This window comes from Oncorhynchus mykiss, chromosome 12 (genome assembly GCF_057628025.1).
Source record: "Oncorhynchus mykiss isolate SJ-2025 chromosome 12, ASM5762802v1, whole genome shotgun sequence".
Lineage (NCBI taxonomy): Eukaryota > Metazoa > Chordata > Actinopteri > Salmoniformes > Salmonidae > Oncorhynchus > Oncorhynchus mykiss.
The window spans coordinates 36,896,207-36,919,591 of NC_143033.1; the positions used below are offsets into that span (position 1 = coordinate 36,896,207).

At 38.8% G+C, this 23,385-nt stretch overlaps 1 protein-coding gene across 1 annotated transcript in view; it reads left to right on the plus strand.

The window, feature by feature from the left end:
- Positions 1–2,087: 2,087 nt before the first annotated feature.
- Positions 2,088–23,385, plus strand: part of LOC110538890 (rho GTPase-activating protein 7) — a 117,681-nt gene continuing 96,383 nt past the window's right edge. The window contains exon 1 of the mRNA XM_036937473.2: positions 2,088–2,437. Coding sequence (XP_036793368.1) covers positions 2,323–2,437 — 115 coding nt within the window. The 5' untranslated portion in view covers positions 2,088–2,322. The remainder of the gene's footprint in view (positions 2,438–23,385) is intronic.

Below are 23,385 nucleotides of genomic sequence, written 5' to 3' on the forward strand. Positions count from 1 at the left end.
AGAAAGGATGCAAGGCTTAGCAGAGACACCTCATGGATGAGTGCAGTGGAGATAGGAAGAAAACAGAGAGAGAGACACACACACCTGTACTGCCAGTTCCTTAATATGTAATAGTAATTAACACTAGGGTAGGGGGAACACAATAATCCTAATTTATGTCTACATATAGACACACTTAAAAACTGCAAATTAGTTCATAACATGTGTTTCATATAATAGTCTCGTGAGTGTATTTATTAATTTACCCCTAGGATGATGCTAGACCTAGCACAGACAGTGAACCAGATATTGATGACGCTCAGGCCCATCATCAAGTTGAGGAAAGAAGAGGGGCAAGTAAAGAGAGGCAAATGCCCCAGAAAGGTCAACAGAGGAGAACAAGGAGAATGACAGACAGGACAACAGAGGAGAACAAGGAGAATGTGTCAGTAGCATTACCGTCTGTGTGTGTGTAAGTAACAAGTAGCCTGTAAATTACTGCTTGCTGAAGTAATTTACAGGCTAGACCAGTGCTCCAACAATGCCATTATAAATGTCACCCTGGACCCAGAACATTTAGTAATACAATCCTTGGTGAATCCTCAGCTCCAAGTTTTGACATTTCAACATGTGGCGAGAGTTTCAACAACTTACTGTACAGCTGTGTATCATGAGCAATTTCACAATCAGGTTACCATATTATTCCTCAATTGAGTCACTTTTTTTCTGTGATTCCAGGTTAGATTGGCTAAACATCATTGCTGTACCAATTTCAGAATGAGTACCTTGCTGTTTTCTGTATTTCCTTAGCCGTACCAAAAGATGCATGTCCCCCCCCTCAGAGGAAGAAAAGTTGTAAAGATTTTACAAACATTTCCCGTCTCCACCACCTCAACAACTGGTTGAAAAATTCTTGGAAGGGATTAAAAGCGGGAACTAATTGTAAAAATAAATACATTTTCTGTTTGTTTGTGAGTGTGTGTGTGCTTGTGTGTGTCTGTGCGCTTGTGTATGTGCGTGCATGCTAGTGCGTGCGTTCTAACACTGCAGAGCCCAGCAGAGAGTCTCTGAATGTTTGCACTGTGGCCTTGGCGGTGGCGTGTGTAACTGTGTGCTTTTGTGTTTAACTGGTGTTATCACCTCAGTATCTGCCAGCAGGGCACGTGTCAGCAAAGTGATATGATCTCTGTTCAACCATCGCTCTGGGGTTGGGACAGTAAGAGAATCCTGGCCCACCTGTGTACAATCTCTCTCTCTCTCTTTCTCTCTCTCTCTCTCTTCTATCCTCCATCCTCCATCCTCTATCCTCCATCCTCCATCCTCCATGCCGCAGGGGCCCCTTGGCTCAGCTTGTTTGTATGAGGCAGGAAGGGAGGGGGGATAGATGTTTGCTCTGGCAACAGGAAGTGAGGGTGGCTTAAGAGCAGACAGAAAAACGCATAGATGCCTGTAGCAAATGTGCTCTGAGGGTATGTTTAGAGATTTGACAATTAGGCTATTCCTCCCACTCATTCCTAACATATTGATGGTGAGAAACTGAAATGATCAAGACAGTTGTGTCCACCCGACATCTCAAAGAGAAGGGAACATAATTGTAGGGATTACTGATGATGATATGATGATGATATGTTCAAATCTGTAATACAAAAGCAATGGTCCAACATATAAATACCAATCAAACCCACAATCTTTTTCAAAGACAAATCAGTACAGTGACACATTAATCAATATGTAAAAGTCATGAGGAAATTAGCCAAATCATATGTTTGTTGTCTTTATGTTATTTGTGTTGCCATGGTATTATATATCTGCTATATGGCCAGTTATTTCAAAAGCACCAACAACTTCCTCTTTTAACTCCTATAATGAAAACAAGAAGGGAGTGAGGGGAGAATACTCTGTCTTTTTCCCTTTCCTATGTTTTAATTTACCATCCCTAACTTAATATTTATATTTGTGTCTAAGAGAGGATTGAGTATGTTCATTAATTGTGGCAGTTCAGACACTAAACTGCCTTTGTGTGTGTGGGGGGGGAGAGGGAGGGAGGAGGGTGGTCTTAACCCATGTTGGATGCTATTTCCATTTCAGGGCGGCCTGACCCTTGCTGAGGGGGGAAAGTTTTTTACTCCCTCTCTCTCTCACTGGAGGAGGAGGAAGAGGAGGGTGTTCACAAATTACATGCAGACTTTCTGCATCAAGTGTCAAACTTGCGAGAGGAATTTCTCTCTTCCCTCAGAGTGTTCTCTCAGCCTGGTGAACTTCTTCACCCTAATGGACCCAGAGAGAAGTGAGTGACTAGCGGAGGTGCAGAATCTTTTCAGGGGGGAACAGGACACATGGAATATGGCTCACACTGTGAAAACCCCACTGCGGAGGTCCTTCAGTGAGCATGTGAAAGTCTCCACCAACAAGGCTTGGGATGTATTCTGGAAGAGTGCGAGGGAGAAAAGGCTTTGCGGTAAGTGTTGGACTTGACTGTACTTTCACACATTGACCAATTGTTTTGAGTGTGTGGCCACACACACTGCTCTAATGGCTTGTTGACTCAAACTTTGGGCGGGATTCAATCTGTATCGCAGAAGTAACGTGGAAGATCCGCGTTATAACTTGATTGATGCATAAAGGCAATCGTCCCACGTTCGTGGAGAATGCCGTCACGTTAAAAGCTGCATATGTTGGCTCAATCGTAAATTACCTTTACATTTTAGCGCAGAACTTCCACTATACTTCCGTGATACATATTGAATCCAGCCCTTTAAGTAGTAATGGATATTCTGGCTTCACTGTTGTATTTACGCAACAATCAATAGTTACATTGACTTGACAGTTGTCTGTCTAACCCATAAATCCCTTATCAAATAATTTTCGCTTTCACCAAAACTGACAATCTCCACACTCCACTCATCTCACAACTGTATCGTGTTAAACCTCTCAGTGTTTCACGCTCCAATCACAGTCCTACATACCATTGAGGTATTTTCCCATGATTGTGTGTCAATCAAAACATAATGTGGAATAATACTAATGAAAAAAAACTCCTGTGTGTAGCTAGTGTCCTGCCGAGGAGTCAGTGGCCCATGGCCTCTGGTGGGCTGTCAGTGGGGGGAGCTGTCACCGGAGTAGGAGCTTCGTGGTTCTCATACAGAGACCTGCTGAGATGACCTGGATTCCTCTGTGGGCTTTATGAATTTCAGTGCTTGTGCGTTACGAGTGTGTGCCATGTGTCCATTCGTTATGCTTTCACACACACATGCACATACAGAAGTATACACACACACAATGCTTCAGCATAGTCTTATGAGCTATACGTTGCTTTTCAACACATGCAGATATGCACACATGCATGCACATGAATGTGCACACACACGCAAAGCTGTCATTCAAATTCACCTCAGTTTCAGCTGTGTGGTGTCATCTTTGAGGTGTCATTGAACTCAAATCCTATGCATCTGATGCCAACAAATGTATCTTCAGGCTGAGAGATAATATCAGGAAAGCAGCTGTGTGTTCATATTGCAGTCCTCTCAACATGTGTGTTGGATTAATGACACCACACAGTAACGTTGGTTAGTTGAGCTCACCCATTGGCTGGGGGTAATTACACAATGCTAGCTAGCTGTGGCGGTGTGCATATCATTAGGGAACTTGGAATGGCACAGGCACTAGGAATAGGCTTCCTGCCAGCTCTAACGGGAAAAAGGCCCCCCAAGGGACCTTATGAGCAAAGCTCTTTCTCTCCCTCCATGTTTCTCTATTTCCCTCTCTCTTTCACACTCTTTCTCACTAATTCCCGCATGCATATGATATTTTATTTATTGCACTCATCTCTCTCGCTCTCTCTCTCTCTCTGCCCTACTGCAGTGTGCATTTCACAAGGAGGAGCTGCTGTCCGTCATACATCACAAACCTGTCCTAATATTTACACCCACACTAAAGAGTCATAAATCTAGCCAAATATGGTGTTCCATTCAAACGCCGCAACGCTCATCCAAACAGCACCTCTGCCAGATGTAGTCTATAAACAGACCCTCTGCCAGATGTAGTCTATAAACAGCACCTCTGCCAGATGTAGTCTATAAACAGAAACTCTGCCAGATGTAGTCTATAAACAGCACCTCTGCCAGATGTAGTCTAAAAACAGCACCCCTGTCAGATGTAGTCTATAAACAGCACCTCTGCCAGATGCAGTCTATAAACAGCACCTCTGCCAGATGTAGTCTATAAACAGCACCTCTGCCAGATGAGGTCTATAAACAGCACCTCTGCCAGATGTAGTCTATAAACAGCACCTCTGCCAGATGTAGTCTATAAACAGCACCTCTGCCAGATGAAGTCTATAAACAGCCCCTCTGCCAGATGAGGTCTATAAACAGACCCTCTGCCAGATGTAGTCTATAAACAGCACCTCTGCCAGATGTAGTCTATAAACAGCACCTCTGCCAGATGAAGTCTATAAACAGCACCTCTGCCAGATGTAGTCTATAAACAGCACCTCTGCCAATCAAATGTGATACTGCAAGCGAGGCGTGCGTCATTCCACTGAGTCGCCACAGAGCTTCTCACAAGTCAGAGCCAAAGAAAATAGCATGGAACAGCGGAAGAGAGAGGAGCAGGCCTCGCAGGGCTCTGAAGTAAACATCTGGCTGTGGGAAGGCAGGGGTGGATGGTGGATGGGGATGTTTGAGGCCATGTGCTTTATCTGCTTTCTGTCAGAAAGGCAGAGGGACGTGGACGGGAGTGGAGGGGGTGGGGGTGGGGTGGGGGGGTGGGGTTGTGTAATGGCCAGCTGGAAAAGCACAGAGCTGGAAGTTTCAGAGAACACCACAGTACATCTACAGTTGAAGTCGGAAGTTTACATACACCTTAGCTAAATACATTTAAACTCAGTATTTCACAATTCCTGACATTTAATCTGATTTAAAAATGCTCTGTCTTAGGTCAGTTAGGATCACCACCTTATTTCAAGAAATTGAAATGTCAGATTAATAGTAGATATAATTATTTATTTCAGCTTTTATTTATTTCACCACATTCCCAGTGGGTCAGAAGTTTACATACACTCAATTAGTATTTGGGTGCTTCCCACAATAAATTGGGTGAATGTTGGCCCATTCCCCCTGACAAAGCTGGTGTAACTGAGTCAGGTTTGTAGGCCTCTTTGCTCGCACACACTTTTTAAGTTCTGCCCACAAATGTTCAATTGGATTGAGGTCAGGGCTTTGTGAAGGCCACTCCAATACCGTTACTTTGTTGTCCTTAAGCCATTTTTCCACAACTTTGGGAGTATGCTTGGGGTCATTGTCCATTTGGAAGACCCATTTGTGACCAATATATGCACATAATTTTCCTACCTCATGATGCCATCTATTTTGTGAAGTGCACCAGTCCTTCCTGCATCAAAGCACCCCCACAACATGATGCTGCCACCCCCGTGCTTCATGGTTGGGATGGTGTTCTTCGGCTTGTACGCCTCCCCTTTCTCCTCCAAACATGGTCATTATGGCCAAACAGTTCTATTATTGTTTCATCAGACCAGAGGACATTTCTCCAAAAAGTACAATCTTTGTCCCCATGTGCAGTTGCAAACCGTAGTCTGGATTTTTTGTGGCGGTTTTGGAGCAGTGGCTTCTTCCTTGATGAGTGGCCTTTCAGGTTATATTGATATACAGTGGGGCAAAAAAAGTATTTAGTCAGCCACCAATTGTGCAAATTCTCCCACTTAAAAAGATGAGAGAGGCCTGTAATTTTCATCATAGGTACACTTCAACTATGACAGACAAAATGAGGGGGGAATATCCAGAAAATCACATTGTAGGATTTTTAATGAATTTATTTGCAAATTATGGTGGAAAATAAGTATTTGGTCACCTACAAACAAGCAAGATTTCTGGCTCTCACAGATCTGTAACTTCTTCTTTAAGAGACTCCTCTGTCCTCCACTCGTTACCTGTATTAATGTCACCTGTTTGAACTTGTTATCAGTATAAAAGACGCCTGTCCACAACCTCAAACAGTCACACTCCAAACTCCACTATGCCCAAGACCAAAGAGCTGTCAAAGGACACCAGAAACAAAATTGTAGACCTGCACCAGCCTGGGAAGACTGAATCTGCAATAGGTAAGCAGTTTGGTTTTAAGAAATCAACTGTGGGAGCAATTATTAGGAAATGGAAGACATACAAGACCACTGATAATCTCCATCGATCTGGGGCAAGATCTCACCCCGTGGGGTGAAAATGATCACAAGGAACGGTGAGCAAAATTCCCAGAACCACACGGGGGGGACCTAGTGAATGACTTGCAGAGAGCTGGGACCAAAGTAACAAAGCCTACCATCAGCAAGGGCATTGAAGATGAAACGTGGCTGGGTCTTTCAGCATGACAATGATCCCAAACACACCGCCCGGGCAACAAAGGAGTGGCTTCGTAAGAAGCATTTCAAGGTCCTGGAGTGGCCTAGCCAGTCTCCAGATCTCAACCCCATAGAAAATCTTTGGAGGGAGTTGAAAGTCCGTGTTGCCCAGCAACAGCCCCAAAACACCACTGCTCTAGAGGAGATCTGCATGGAGGAATGGGCCAAAATACCAGCAACAGTGTGTGAAAACCTTGCAGAAAACGTTTGACCTCTGTCATTGCCAACAAAGGGTATGTAACAAAGTATTGAGATAAACTTTTGTTATTGACCAAATACTTATTTTCCACCATAATTTGCAAATAAATTCACAAAAAATCCTACAATGTGATTTTCTGGATTTTTTTTCTAATTTTGTCTGTCATAGTTGAAGTGTACCTATGATGAAAATTACAGGCCTCTCTCATCTTTTTAAGTGGGAGAACTTGCGCAATTGGTGGCTGACTAAATACTTTTTTGCCCACTGTAGGACTCGTTTTTCTGTGGATATCGATTATTTTGTACCTGTTTACTCCAGCATCTTCACAAGGTCCTTCGCTGTTGTTCTGGGATTGATTTGCACTTTTCGCACCAAAGTACGTTCATCTCTAGGAAACAGAATGCGTCTCCTTCCTGAGCGGTTTGATGGCTGCATGGTCCCATGGTGTTTATACTTGCGTACTGTTGCTTGTACAGATGAACGTGGTACCTTCAGGCATTTGGAAATTGCTCCCAAGGATGATCCAGACTTGTGGAGGTCTAAAAAAGAATTTCTGAGGTCTTGGCTGATTCAAATGATGTCAATTAGCCTATCAGAACCTTCTAAAGCCATGACATTATTTTCTGGAATTTTCCAAGCTGTTTAAAAGCACAGTCAATTTAGTGTATGTAAACTTCTGACCCACTGGAATTGTGATACAGTGAATTATAAGTGAAATAATCGGTCTGTAAACAATTGTTGGAATTGCACAAAGTAGATGTCCTAACCGACTTGCCAAAACTATAGTTTGTTATTAACAAGAAATTTGTGGAGTGGTTGAAAAATGTGTTTTGATGACTCCAACCTAACTGTATGTAAACTTCTACTTCAACTGTATCTTTCTGTTACTGTATCTCGCACATTCCTCTTCTTTCGCTCGGTCCATCTCTTTTTCAGTCTCTTTATTTTTTGTCTTCTTATTTCCTCTCTCAGTTTCTCACCATCAAAATTATACATTTGGCTTAGCTAACAACGTGCCATTGGAACACAGGAGTGATGGTTTCTGATAATGGGCTTCTATACGCCTATGTAGATATTCCATAGAATATCTGTTGTTTCCAGCTACAACAGTCATTTACAACATTAACAATTTCTACACTGTATTTTTTGATGTTATTTTAATGGACAAAAAAATGTGTTTTTCTTTCAAGAACATTTCTAAGTGACACCAAACTTTTGAACGGTAGTGTAGGTCCACTGTTTCTTGAAATGACTGGCACAGCTGTTCACAAAGGTTCATTTGGAAGGGATGTAAATACTGCTCACATTTTGCTCTTATTAACAAAGGTAAGGATGCCACCCAGTGTTCTCACTATTGCTCTCTAAAATTCTGTCATTCTGTCTCGAAACTTACTTCACGAAATTGGTACATCCGGACCAAAGCATGTTTGTTAAAAAACAAATATCTTCAGATAACCTCTGAAGTTTATTACATATCTTACCTGCTTCATCAGAAAACAAAGCTCCTTGGTCAGTTCTGTCTCTCAATGCAGAAAAAGTATTTGATTGACTAGAATGCATAGGAGATTGGTGGCACCCTAATTGGGGTGGGCGGGCTAGTGGTAATGGCTGGAGTGGAATTAGTGGAATGGTATCAAATACATCAAACACATGGTTTGATGCCATTCCATAGTCTCCGTTCCAGCCATTATTATGAGCCGTCCTCCCCTCAGCAGCCTCTACTGCTTGAATGGTCATATCTTTGGTTGGTTTATGAACATGTGGGACTTGGTTCCAATTTCATTACTATAATTAAAATACTGTACGCCAATCCCTCAGCCAGAGTAATATCAGGTAATACCTGATCTGTTCTGTTCAGAATAACTAGAAGTATCAGGCAAAGTGATCCTATCAAACCTCTGCTGTTTTTATTATCTATGAAGCCCCTGGCCCAGGCAAATTACACCAATATCTCTCAATTCTACGAATCACGTCATCTCATTATATGCCGATGATATCTTACTTTATCTAGACAATGTACCGTATCTCAATCCCTCCCAAAAGCTTTGAAGATCATAGACAAATATAGCTTCATCTTAAGTTAGAAAATAAATCTAACCAAATCTTCCCTGCTGCCACTCAAGACCACAATGGAGGACTCCATCTGTACTTATGGAATCTCAATTTTTCCCCATTTTAAATATTTGGGAATAGATATATTTCCTTCCTTAGACAGAACCATTTCCAGAAATGTTTACAGAACGTTCAAATCAATTCAATCCGACCTCAGTAAATGCACTAATTTCCAAGTTACTTTAACAGGAAGAATATCTATTGCGAAAATGAATATATTGCCATGGCTGAATTTTTGTAGTTCAATGTTTCCCTTGTCTCCCCCTTCTGGTATTGAGATAAAATCCATAGTGCGGTTTCAAAATGTATATTGGAAGATTAGCGAGCCCGGATAAAATTAACATACTTGCAAAGAGGGAAATACCTAGGAGGACTATCCGTACCAAACTTTAAATTGTATTTCCAGGCAGAAGCATTTCATTCCATCCTGAATAGATTTAGACATGATTCTTCCAGCCCCTAGCTGAGTGTAGACAGAAATACGGTGTCTCCTATTGCCCTGGAAGAGGTGGTCTTCACTGATATATCCCTATACATCAAAAAGTCTAAGCCATTGGGGGGGGGGGGGGACAAAAAAGACAGTCAAAAGATAAATCATAAGGAATAAGGTTTTGAAGTCTCTGTCCTATATCTATGAGACATATTAAAGCTTAGGACATTTTCTATTTACACATATTTAACCAGTTATTTTTGTTGGCACATCCTTCCATTAGTTTGTATGGGTTACCTTCAGACGAGTCTCATGTGACACTCGTAGAGCAAAACAGGTCGTAGAGCAAAATGGAGAACACCATCGTGTTCAGGAGAGACATAAGTTTATGGGCCTGTTTCGGAAGCCACAGACGTTTTTGTGAGAAGACCAATTTTCGGGATGTCTCGTGGTCTGACAAACACTACTGTAGCTCTGCCACCTTCGACCGCAGATGCCGAAGGGCGACATAGGCGGATGCGGTGGATTGAGATGCAGTCCATGCTAAAAAAACAAATATATCTAGCTTATACTGCCAGATTTTGATGGGATTTTTTTATTATGTTCCTTAGATTGATCACATGTGCGTCAATAGACTCTTAAGGATTAAACAATGTAAACTGGTCCTATTATTGCTCACACAATTTTTTTTTTTTTTCACAAATGTAACTGGGAATCAAAATGGCATGCCCATACTCCAATATTTCACAATAATGCCTGACGATCTGGAGGGCAGCCTTTTACATCCCCCCAATGGTCCAAATGTGGAATCCGTATCCTTGTTGATATCATGGACAATTTGAGAACATTCCAAGATTTGAACGGCACATATACAGTACCAGTCAAAAGTTATGACACACCTACTCATTCAAGGGTTTTTCTTTATTTGTACTATTTTCTACATTGTAGAATAATAGTGAAGACATCAAAACTATGAAATAACACATGGAATCCTGTAGTAACCAAAAAAGTGTTAAACAAATCAAAATATATTTTATATTTTTGAATCTTCAAAGTAGCCACCCTTTGCCTTGATGACAGACTTGCACACTCTTGACATTTTCTCAACCAGCATCACCTGGAATGTTTTTCTAACAGTCTTGAAGGAGTTCCCACATATGCTGAGCACTTGTTGGCTGCTTTTCCTTGACTCTGCGGTCCAACTCATCCCAAACCATTTCAATTGGGTTGATGTCGGGTGATTGTGGAGGCCAGGTCATCTGAAGCAGCACTCCATCACTCTCCTTGGTCAAATAGCACTTACACAGCCTGCAGGTGTGTTGGGTCATTGTCCTGTTCAAAAACAAATTATAGTTCCACTAAGGGCAAACCAGATGGGATGGCACATCTCTGCAAAATATTTGGTAGCCATGCTGGTTAAGTGTGCCTTGAATTTAAAAAAAAAATCACTGACAGCGTAACCAGCAAAGCACCCCCACACCATCACTCCTCCTCTTCCATGCTTCACGGTGGGAACCACACATGCGGAGATCATCTGTTCACCTACTCTGCGTTTCACAAAGACACGGCAGACTTCCACCGTCTAATGTCCGTTGCTTGTGTTTCTTTGCCCAACCAAGTCTCTTCTTCTTATTGGTGTCCTTTAGTAGTGTTTTTTTTTAGGCAATTCGACCATGAAGGCCTGATTCATGCAGGCACATTTGACAGTTGATGTTGAGATGTGTCTGTTACTTGAACTCTGTGAAGCATTTATTTGGGCTGCAATTTCTGAGGCTGGTAACTCTAATGAACTTATCCTCTGCAGCAGAAGTAACTCTGGGTATACCATTCCTGTGGTGGTCCTCATGAGAGCCAGTTTCATCATAGCACTTGATGGTTTTTGCGACTGCACTTGAAGAAACGTTCAAAGTTCTTGAAATATTCCGTATTGACTGACCTTCATGTCTTCAAGTAATGACTGTCATTTTTTTTTTGCTTATTTGAGCTGTTCTTGCCATAATATGGACTTGGTCTTTTATCAAATAGGGCTATCTTCTGTATACCACCTCTACCTTGTAACAACACAGCTGATTGGCTCAAATGCATTAAGAAGGAAAGAAATTCCACAAATTAACTTCTAACAAGGCACACCTGTTAATTGAAATGCATTCCAGGTGACTACCTCGTGAAGCTGGTTGAGAGAATACCAAGAGTGTGCAAAGCTGTCAAGGCAAAGGGTGGCTACTTTGAAGAATCTGAAATATAAAATATATTTTGATTTGTTTAACACGTTTTTGGTTACTACAGGATTCCATATGTGTTATTTCATAGTGTTCATGACTTCACTTGTATTCTGCAATGTATAAAATAGTAAAAAATAAAGAAAACCCCTTGAATGAGTAGGTGTGTCCAAACATTTGACTGTTACTGTACATTACCAGGCAATTCCTTTTTTTCTATATTTACAACTTAGGTCAGCTATGCTGGCCTATGGAGTCCCTTGGGAACACAACCACCAAACCATCCAATGATGGGATTTAGAAATAAATTATCTGGGCTCCGAAAAGGACTGATCTCCATAATATATTAACAACTTTTGGAAAGCTCTTATTCTGAGCTTGTCATTACTAAAGTAGGGTCCACATATCTAAGTGAATCTTAACAACCTTTTAACTGGAACAAAATATGGAAAAATATGACCTTGGCATCTTTTAATCCTAACCATTAACTTCACAGACTGTATTTAACACCATTGAAAACCTTTACGATGAAATTAGCTCCAACTCCCAACTGTTCACTGTGTCCCCTAAATCAAGTAGGCACATTCCTTCATATAATGTGGGAGTGCTTCTGGGACAAATGTTAAATGCTTCTGGGACAAAGTTACAAAATTCATTTAGATGTGCATAAATGTAAATATTGAATGCGTTGCATCTACTATGATACTTAATGATGATAGCTCCTTGAATCTCTCAGTCATTCAAAGACGATTACTACTGGCAGGCAGTACTGTCGCAAAAAGATGTTGGCACTTAGGTGGCAATCACCCCACTCTCTCCCAATTCACCAGTGGATACAGCCATTTTTTAAAATTATAACAATAGAATTATTGACAATCTCAGTGGGGGGTTGGACGGAAACATGTCCAGGGGGAATGGGACGGGGCGTTGGGGGTGTAGGCCCACCTCTTTCCCCCCCCCCCCCCCCTTTTTTTTACAGCCTTACATGCAGTATAAATTGTGTAAATTGACATGAATATTCACTTGTATACTTGTATCGCCCAACCTCCCAAAATACAAAGCCAAAAAAACTATTGGAGATGATACGAAACACCAATTTTCTGCCGATCCTTCACTTTGTTTTTAGGCTCAGAAAACTTGGGGGTGGGCAACGGCCCTGCCAGTTGGGGAACCCTAACCTACAGTGTAAGCATGACACTTCATTTAGAGTAAACTTGACTTTTCTTAGTGCTGATGCTGTTACGCTGATTTCAGTGTAAGAGATAACACCTGTAGTGTTACAGTAAATCATTTTGGGTGTTGTTTTAACACTATATGGTGTAAAGCCTTATTTTCATATTTCCCAGGGTGCCTTTTCTTTTTGGGTGAATTGTAGAGTTACCACCCTCGACTCTATTTGTTAGTGACAGAGACATGGTATTGTTTTTTTCCTTTTAAAGGCTTTATAACAAGGTTTTAACATGGTTTTATAACAAGTGAGTACCTAGAGGAATGCCATAATTAAAATGTAACTATATGCCAGTACAATACATATATCAGATGGCCTAGTTTTACTATAACTTAGATGGAACTGTTTTACTCTTCAAAGTGTAAAAAACTACATCTGGTTATTAACACCAACACCGGGGGTTCTTTTTTGTATACCACTGAGTGTTACTTTCACTCTTACAGAGTGAATTGAACTCCTGAATCAACACTAGAAATGTTACACTGAAAAATCCACACTGGCAAATTTGTTGTGCAGTGTATAGTATCTATGGCAGGCTCCAGATCTCCAGTATTTTCCCCTCTCTGAGCTGCCTGCCCGCCTGCCTCATCAGCAATATTACCACACTCTGAGAACCAGGGCCATGTGCTCCACCTGTCACTGCCTCCCTGTGCTCAAATGAAAGACTCAGGGGGTAGTAAGTGTATGTGGGCGGGTTGCATATCTCGGTGTGTGTAACATATGATATACTCAAAGGTACTGAGGTGTGTGTATGGGGGTTGGGGAGAGAAGTGTAAGGTGTGTAGTATATAGGAGAAAGAGGAAGAAGTGGGAGTGTGTGTAAGGGGGGTCCGAGGGTTCTTGTTCTGATGCAGAGCAGGCCTGTTTGAGCTGAGGGATTACAGTTAGAAAGACTTACCAGATGGGGCAATGCAGAAAAAACTGCTGGGAAAAAAGTAAAGGAAGGGGAGTCGGATTACAAGTTCCTCTTGGCAAAGAGAATATGTGAAAAATCTATGACCTACTTAGAGATAGGTTCTCCACCGCCTTCTTTTGGAGACCATTAATATTTTAGCGTTTAGGGCTTCCTTCCAAATCATTTTATCAGATATTGTTTGATATCAATACATTTGATCTGGATAAAATGTCTCCTATTCAAAACACTTCAAGCAAAAACATCTGTCACAAGTATTCTCACAGACAGTCTGAAAATGGTTAATCTCTCTGGGCTTTTCCAATAGAATTAGAGTTGCCCAATACTTTGAAGTGCTCTGAGTGGTTAAGGGAAGTTTTGTACACAGCTCTTATTACATTTACAGCAGAAATGTTGGGTTCAGAACAGCTATTCTGATTCTTGTCTTTGCCTGGCCACATTTTAACTTGGTCTCCAGATCTGTTTGCATTCTAATCCTATCCTCTGTCATAAATTGTTCGCTCAACCATGTTTAGCCATACACACATTCTAGACTCCATAATAACTGTCCCTGATCAGACCCTGATGAAATACTATTAGCCAACTCTGTACAATACCATGCATTTGTCTTGATAACAATTATAACTGTATCATAACTGTACCTAGTCTTTGCATGATTAGCCAACCGTGTAAAGCCAGGTCTCAAGATCTGCCCTTGCTGACCCATGGTGAGAGAGTAACCGTAAATCAACTACGCTGTTGGGTTAATGGCCTCGGCCCAGAATGAACACACACACACACCCATGCACACACAACACACAGATTATATATGAGCATGTGACTGCCTTCTTGCCACAGTTGACCTCTGGACACATGTAAATCTATTAGTATGACGCTATATGTAAATCTGTTAGTTTAATGAGCTATTTACTATGTTTAACGGATGTGTGGGACAGCTTAGTATATGGCGAACAGAAAGACTGTCCATTTAATTAAAAGTAATAATGTAACAGTATTGCTTCCGTCCCTCTTCTCACCGAACCCTGGGACTCGAACCAGAGACCCTCTGAACATATCGACAATTGCCTCCCACGAAGCATCGTTAACTATCACTCCACAAAACGTGTGCCGAATACAACCTTACAGTGAAATGCTTACTTACAGGCTCTAACCAACAGTGCAATGTCGAAGTAAAAATATTTTAGGTGAACAATAGATAAGTAAAGAAATAAAAACAACACTAAAAGAGGCTATAACAATAGTAAGGGAATACCCCCCTGATTTGGACAAAAACAAATGGCGGTATATTGGCATTGGACAAACCATGTACACGATGGTCAATACCACCCAATTTGGCGTTGATTCATGCAAAGTATATTGCAAATGCCATATGGCAATTGCCAATTGTAACACTTCAAAATTCCAATAGGGGGCGTGTGCGTTCCACCGGGGCATTTCATATTGCAAATGGCACCCAAGTCAACATCCAAAAGCCAAATTTTGAAAAATGAAATAAAAAAAAAAAAACTTAAAACCCCTTAAAAAAGTGCTTTCTGGACCTTTTTTCGAAATTCTTTCGAGTTTTTTGTCAATTACACATGTGTAAGAACTGTATGAGTATACTTTTGTCATCATATATATATATTTTTTAAGTACATGCGCATAAGGCATATGTTTTGTCCATTTGCAATATGATTTCATAGGAAGTCAAAAGTCAAAAGTCAAAAATGTCAAAATTTGGTAAAAAACTTCACACATCCTTAAAAAAGTGCTTTCTGGACCTTTTTTCAAAATTCTTTCGATTTTTGTGTCAATTACACATGTATAAGAACTTTATCAACATACTTTAGTCATACTTTATTATCATATATATATATTTTTTTTTACTTGTGCATAAGGCATATGTTTTCTCCATTGGCAATATGATGTCATAGGAAGTCAAAAGTCAAAGTCAAAAGTAACGATTTTCCTCCGTGCAACTGATGATCTAAAATGTGCAACAAAATGTTTTTGATTTTTTTTGTTTATGTTTCCTTACTTTTTCAAAGTCACTGTGCATTTGCAATATGTTTTAATGGGCAGGTACCATCACGAATTTGTCATGCTCAAAATTCAAACTTTACTTTGCTCAAACTATACCTTGGTCAACTTGTATTACATATTTCTTTTTGTTTTACTTGTGCATAAGGCATATGTTTTCTCCATTTGCAATATGATGTCATAGGAAGTCAAAAGTCAAAGTCAAAAGTAAATATTTTCCTCCGTGCACCTGGTGATCTGAAATGTGCACCTGGTGACCTGAAATGTGCACCTGGTGATCTAAAATATGCAACTGGTAACCCAAAAAAAAAATTTTGGGATGTTTTTTTGTTTATGTTTCCTTACTTTTTCAAAGTCACTGTCCATTTGCAATATGTTTTAATGGGCAGGTACCATCACGAATTTGTCATGCTCAAAATTCAAACTTTACTTTGCTCAAACTATACCTTGGTCAACTTGTATTACATATTTCTTTTTGTTTTACTTGTGCATAAGGCATATGTTTTCTCCATTTGCAATATGATGTCATAGGAAGTCAAAAGTCAAAGTCAAAAGTAAATATTTTCCTCCGTGCACCTGGTGATCTGAAATGTGCACCTGGTGACCTGAAATGTGCACCTGGTGATCTAAAATATGCAACTGGTAACCCAAAAAAAAAATTTTGGGATGTTTTTTTGTTTATGTTTCCTTACTTTTTCAAAGTCACTGTGCATTTGCAATATGTTTTAATGGGCAGGTACCATCACGAATGTGTCATGCTCAAAATTCAAACTTTACTTTGCTCAAACTATACCTTGATCAACTTGTATTACATATTTCTTTTTGTTTTACTTGTGCATAAGGCATATGTTTTCTCCATTTGCAATATGATGTCATAGGAAGTCAAAAGTCAAAGTCAAAAGTAAATATTTTCCTCCGTGCACCTGGTGATCTGAAATGTGCACCTGGTGACCTGAAATGTGCACCTGGTGATCTAAAATATGCAACTGGTAACCCAAAAAAAAAATTTGGGGATGTTTTTTTGTTTATGTTTCCTTACTTTTTCAAAGTCACTGTCCATTTGCAATATGTTTTAATGGGCAGGTACCATCACGAATTTGTCATGCTCAAAATTCAAGCTTGTGATCTAAAATATGCAGCTGGTTACCCAACATTTTTTGGGATGTTTTTTTGTTTATGTTTCCTTACTTTTTCAAAGTCACTGTGCATTTGCAATATGTTTTAATGGGCAGGTACCATCACGAATTTGTTTATCGAATTTGTTTATGTTTCCTTACTTTTTCAAAGTCACTGTGCATTTGCAATATGTTTCAATGGGCAGGTACCATCACGAATTTGTCATGCTCAAAAAATTTTAGATGTATTTTTTTTTGTTTCTTACTTTTTCAAAGTCACTGTGCATTTGGAATATGTTTTAATGGGCAGGTACCATCACGAATTTGTCATGCTCAAAAAATTTTAGATGTATTTTTTTTTGTTTCTTACTTTTTCAAAGTCACTGTGCATTTGGAATATGTTTTAATGGGCAGGTACCATCACGAATTTGTTTATCGAATTTGTTTATGTTTCCTTACTTTTTCAAAGTCACTGTGCATTTGCAATATGTTTCAATGGGCAGGTACCATCACGAATTTGTCATGCTCAAAAAATTTTAGATGTATTTTTTTTGGTTTCTTACTTTTTCAAAGTCACTGTGCATTTGGAATATGTTTTAATGGGCAGGTACCATCACAAATTTGTTTATCGAATTTGTTTATGTTTCCTTACTTTTTCAAAGTCACTGTGCATTTGCAATATGTTTCAATGGGCAGGTACCATCACGAATTTGTCATGCTCAAAATTTTTTAGATGTATTTTTTTTTGTTTCCCTACTTTTTCAAAGTCACTGTGCATTTGGAATATGTTTTAATGGGCAGGTACCATCACGAATTTGTTTATTGAATTTGTTTATGTTTCCTTACTTTTTCAAAGTCACTGTGCATTTGCAATATGTTTCAATGGGCAGGTACCATCACGAATTTGTCATGCTCAAAAAATTTTAGATGTATTTTTTTTTGTTTCTTACTTTTTCAAAGTCACTGTGCATTTGGAATATGTTTTAATGGGCAGGTACCATCACGAATTTGTTTATCGAATTTGTTTATGTTTCCTTACTTTTTCAAAGTCACTGTGCATTTGCAATATGTTTCAATGGGCAGGTACCATCACGAATTTGTCATGCTCAAAAAATTTTAGATGTATTTTTTTTGGTTTCTTACTTTTTCAAAGTCACTGTGCATTTGGAATATGTTTTAATGGGCAGGTACCATCACGAATTTGTTTATCGAATTTGTTTATGTTTCCTTACTTTTTCAAAGTCACTGTGCATTTGCAATATGTTTCAATGGGCAGGTACCATCACGAATTTGTCATGCTCAAAATTTTTTAGATGTATTTTTTTTTGTTTCCTTACTTTTTCAAAGTCACTGTGCATTTGGAATATGTTTTAATGGGCAGGTACCATCACGAATTTGTTTATTGAATTTGTTTATGTTTCCTTACTTTTTCAAAGTCACTGTGCATTTGCAATATGTTTCAATGGGCAGGTACCATCACGAATTTGTCATGCTCAAAAAATTTTAGATGTATTTTTTTTTGTTTCTTACTTTTTCAAAGTCACTGTGCATTTGGAATATGTTTTAATGGGCAGGTACCATCACGAATTTGTTTATCGAATTTGTTTATGTTTCCTTACTTTTTCAAAGTCACTGTGCATTTGCAATATGTTTCAATGGGCAGGTACCATCACGAATTTGTCATGCTCAAAATTTTTTAGATGTATTTTTTTTTGTTTCCTTACTTTTTCAAAGTCACTGTGCATTTGGAATATGTTTTAATGGGCAGGTACCATCACGAATTTGTTTATCGAATTTGTTTATGTTTCCTTACTTTTTCAAAGTCACTGTGCATTTGCAATATGTTTCAATGGGCAGGTACCATCACGAATTTGTCATGCTCAAAAAATTTTAGATGTATTTTTTTTGGTTTCTTACTTTTTCAAAGTCACTGTGCATTTGGAATATGTTTTAATGGGCAGGTACCATCACGAATTTGTTTATCGAATTTGTTTATGTTTCCTTACTTTTTCAAAGTCACTGTGCATTTGCAATATGTTTCAATGGGCAGGTACCATCACGAATTTGTCATGCTCAAAAAATTTTAGATGTATTTTTTTTTGTTTCTTACTTTTTCAAAGTCACTGTGCATTTGGAATATGTTTTAATGGGCAGGTACCATCACGAATTTGTTTATCGAATTTGTTTATGTTTCCTTACTTTTTCAAAGTCACTGTGCATTTGCAATATGTTTCAATGGGCAGGTACCATCACGAATTTGTCATGCTCAAAATTTTTTAGATGTATTTTTTTTTGTTTCCTTGCTTTTTCAAAGTCACTGTGCATTTGGAATATGTTTTAATGGGCAGGTACCATCACGAATTTGTTTATCGAATTTGTTTATGTTTCCTTACTTTTTCAAAGTCACTGTGCATTTGCAATATGTTTCAATGGGCAGGTACCATCACGAATTTGTCATGCTCAACATTTTTTAGATGTATTTTTTTTTGTTTCCTTACTTTTTCAAAGTCACTGTGCATTTGGAATATGTTTTAATGGGCAGGTACCATCACGAATTTGTTTATCGAATTTGTTTATGTTTCCTTACTTTTTCAAAGTCACTGTGCATTTGCAATATGTTTCAATGGGCAGGTACCATCACGAATTTGTCATGCTCAACATTTTTTAGATGTATTTTTTTTTGTTTCCTTACTTTTTCAAAGTCACTGTGCATTTGGAATATGTTTTAATGGGCAGGTACCATCACGAATTTGTTTATCGAATTTGTTTATGTTTCCTTACTTTTTCAAAGTCACTGTGCATTTGCAATATGTTTCAATGGGCAGGTACCATCACGAATTTGTCATGCTCAACATTTTTTAGATGTATTTTTTTTTGTTTCCTTACTTTTTCAAAGTCACTGTGCATTTGGAATATGTTTTAATGGGCAGGTACCATCACGAATTTGTTTATCGAATTTGTTTATGTTTCCTTACTTTTTCAAAGTCACTGTGCATTTGCAATATGTTTCAATGGGCAGGTACCATCACGAATTTGTCATGCTCAACATTTTTTAGATGTATTTTTTTTTGTTTCCTTACTTTTTCAAAGTCACTGTGCATTTGGAATATGTTTTAATGGGCAGGTACCATCACGAATTTGTTTATCGAATTTGTTTATGTTTCCTTACTTTTTCAAAGTCACTGTGCATTTGCAATATGTTTCAATGGGCAGGTACCATCACGAATTTGTCATGCTCAAAAAATTTTAGATGTATTTTTTTTGGTTTCTTACTTTTTCAAAGTCACTGTGCATTTGGAATATGTTTTAATGGGCAGGTACCATCACGAATTTGTTTATCGAATTTGTTTATGTTTCCTTACTTTTTCAAAGTCACTGTGCATTTGCAATATGTTTCAATGGGCAGGTACCATCACGAATTTGTCATGCTCAAAATTTTTTAGATGTATTTTTTTTTGTTTCCTTACTTTTTCAAAGTCACTGTGCATTTGGAATATGTTTTAATGGGCAGGTACCATCACGAATTTGTTTATTGAATTTGTTTATGTTTCCTTACTTTTTCAAAGTCACTGTGCATTTGCAATATGTTTCAATGGGCAGGTACCATCACGAATTTGTCATGCTCAAAAAATTTTAGATGTATTTTTTTTTGTTTCTTACTTTTTCAAAGTCACTGTGCATTTGGAATATGTTTTAATGGGCAGGTACCATCACGAATTTGTTTATCGAATTTGTTTATGTTTCCTTACTTTTTCAAAGTCACTGTGCATTTGCAATATGTTTCAATGGGCAGGTACCATCACGAATTTGTCATGCTCAAAATTTTTTAGATGTATTTTTTTTTGTTTCCTTACTTTTTCAAAGTCACTGTGCATTTGGAATATGTTTTAATGGGCAGGTACCATCACGAATTTGTTTATCGAATTTGTTTATGTTTCCTTACTTTTTCAAAGTCACTGTGCATTTGCAATATGTTTCAATGGGCAGGTACCATCACGAATTTGTCATGCTCAAAAAATTTTAGATGTATTTTTTTTTGTTTCTTACTTTTTCAAAGTCACTGTGCATTTGGAATATGTTTTAATGGGCAGGTACCATCACGAATTTGTTTATCGAATTTGTTTATGTTTCCTTACTTTTTCAAAGTCACTGTGCATTTGCAATATGTTTCAATGGGCAGGTACCATCACGAATTTGTCATGCTCAAAATTTTTTAGATTTATTTTTTTTTGTTTCCTTACTTTTTCAAAGTCACTGTGCATTTGGAATATGTTTTAATGGGCAGGTACCATCACGAATTTGTTTATTGAATTTGTTTATGTTTCCTTACTTTTTCAAAGTCACTGTGCATTTGCAATATGTTTCAATGGGCAGGTACCATCACGAATTTGTCATGCTCAAAAAATTTTAGATGTATTTTTTTTTGTTTCTTACTTTTTCAAAGTCACTGTGCATTTGGAATATGTTTTAATGGGCAGGTACCATCACGAATTTGTTTATCGAATTTGTTTATGTTTCCTTACTTTTTCAAAGTCACTGTGCATTTGCAATATGTTTCAATGGGCAGGTACCATCACGAATTTGTCATGCTCAAAAAATTTTAGATGTATTTTTTTTTGTTTCTTACTTTTTCAAAGTCACTGTGCATTTGGAATATGTTTTAATGGGCAGGTACCATCACGAATTTGTTTATCGAATTTGTTTATGTTTCCTTACTTTTTCAAAGTCACTGTGCATTTGCAATATGTTTCAATGGGCAGGTACCATCACGAATTTGTCATGCTCAAAAAATTTTAGATGTATTTTTTTTGGTTTCTTACTTTTTCAAAGTCACTGTGCATTTGGAATATGTTTTAATGGGCAGGTACCATCACGAATTTGTTTATCGAATTTGTTTATGTTTCCTTACTTTTTCAAAGTCACTGTGCATTTGCAATATGTTTCAATGGGCAGGTACCATCACGAATTTGTTTATCGAATTTGTTTATGTTTCCTTACTTTTTCAAAGTCACTGTGCATTTGCAATATGTTTCAATGGGCAGGTACCATCACGAATTTGTCATGCTCAAAATTTTTTTGATGTATTTTTTTTTGTTTCCTTACTTTTTCAAAGTCACTGTGCATTTGGAATATGTTTCAATGGGCAGGTACCATCACGAATTTGTCATGCTCAAAAAATTTTAGATGTATTTTTTTTTGTTTCTTACTTTTTCAAAGTCACTGTGCATTTGCAATATGTTTTAATGGGCAGGTACCATCACGAATTTGTCATGCTATAAAAATCCTGCAGGAATGTGAAATTGACTGGCCCGATGAACTCGGGATGGCTTTGCAGTGATTCTGGGTCATCTCAATCGCTCGTTTGGGTTGATTTCAGAATGTCGCTTTTGGTGATGTTTTTTCACTATAGAATCATATTGCAAATGTACAAGAGTCAAGTGGACAAGAGTCCATCAGTCAATTAGATATCATTCTGACCACCAAACTGATACAAACTGACACCAAACCCACTTTTTCCAACTCGTTTAGTAGCCAACTATTACATACTTCAGAGCTGGCCCAAAATTCACAACGCCTTCGGTACAAACCATAAAAAAACCATAAAACACGTAGTTACGTTCTAGCTGCGGGTCCATTTCTTATGTTATGTGTTGGCCTAGCTGAGGCGACCCCGAATCCCAAGTTTCGGCTCGATAGGTCATTTGGTGTCCGAGAAAAACCCTAATTGGTGCTGAAAATCCACTATTTTCCATGACTTGCTACGGGGTCCTTGAATGAGATATCGGACAGAAACGTTGGGGTCTGTCTATATGGGCCGAGACGTTCGCAATGCACCTAGTCTTGCGACTCTGGGACATTTCTAAATGTCGTCATTTTCGTGATGCAAAAATGAATTGAAGTTATTTCAAATGTACGAGGCTGTTTCTCGGTCCGAGAACCTTCTAGAGCCACGTAACTCACCACGCACCATCTACGGGAGGTCTAGAACAGGTTTCTAAAGTTTCGGAACTCTAGGTCCGACGGTTCTTTTTTAGCTCCAACAAAGCTAACTATTGGAGCCACTGTCTGTCTCTACGCACCCCAATACGTCCCTCCATCCAAGTTGTGTTTTAGTGCAATTTTTTTTCCTTTGATTTTTTTGGGGAAAAATGACTGATTTACAGTTCATGGGGGTTGCCTAATCACACATATGAAGTTTTGGACAGATCAGACTTTTTTAACCCTTCGAAACAGCCCCTGAGACACCAATTATGGCACTTCCGGTTGGCACAGGAAGTTATAAATCAACACATATCCTCATTGGGGTATGCTGTTACAGAATCCTGAGTTTTAAGTCCTTACGTTAAGAATTGACTGATCTACACAGGGTTGAATGCACTATGTCTATCAAACTGCATGCAATGTATGGGTAAACACTTTTAGGGGCATTTTAACCACTTCCGGTTGGTCCAGGAAGCTTAGAATCAACACAGGTAGACCTCATAGTGGCCTGATGGACTGGTACCGAAGACAGGTTCATACGGCATTCATAACCCACATAGGCCTCAGGTTGAAATTAGGGGTGCAGGCAATGTATTCCTATGGGGAGAGATGACACTGTAATCTGTGAGATCAAAAAACACTGTTTTACTGTGAAGGGTTAATGCCACACGGTCAAGGTTAGGCTTGTTCAGATCGGGAGGACCTTAGGAACATTCATGTGGTGGAATTTTTCTTCTCACTCTAACGGTTCTCTCACTGTCACCCAAAAGCAAATGA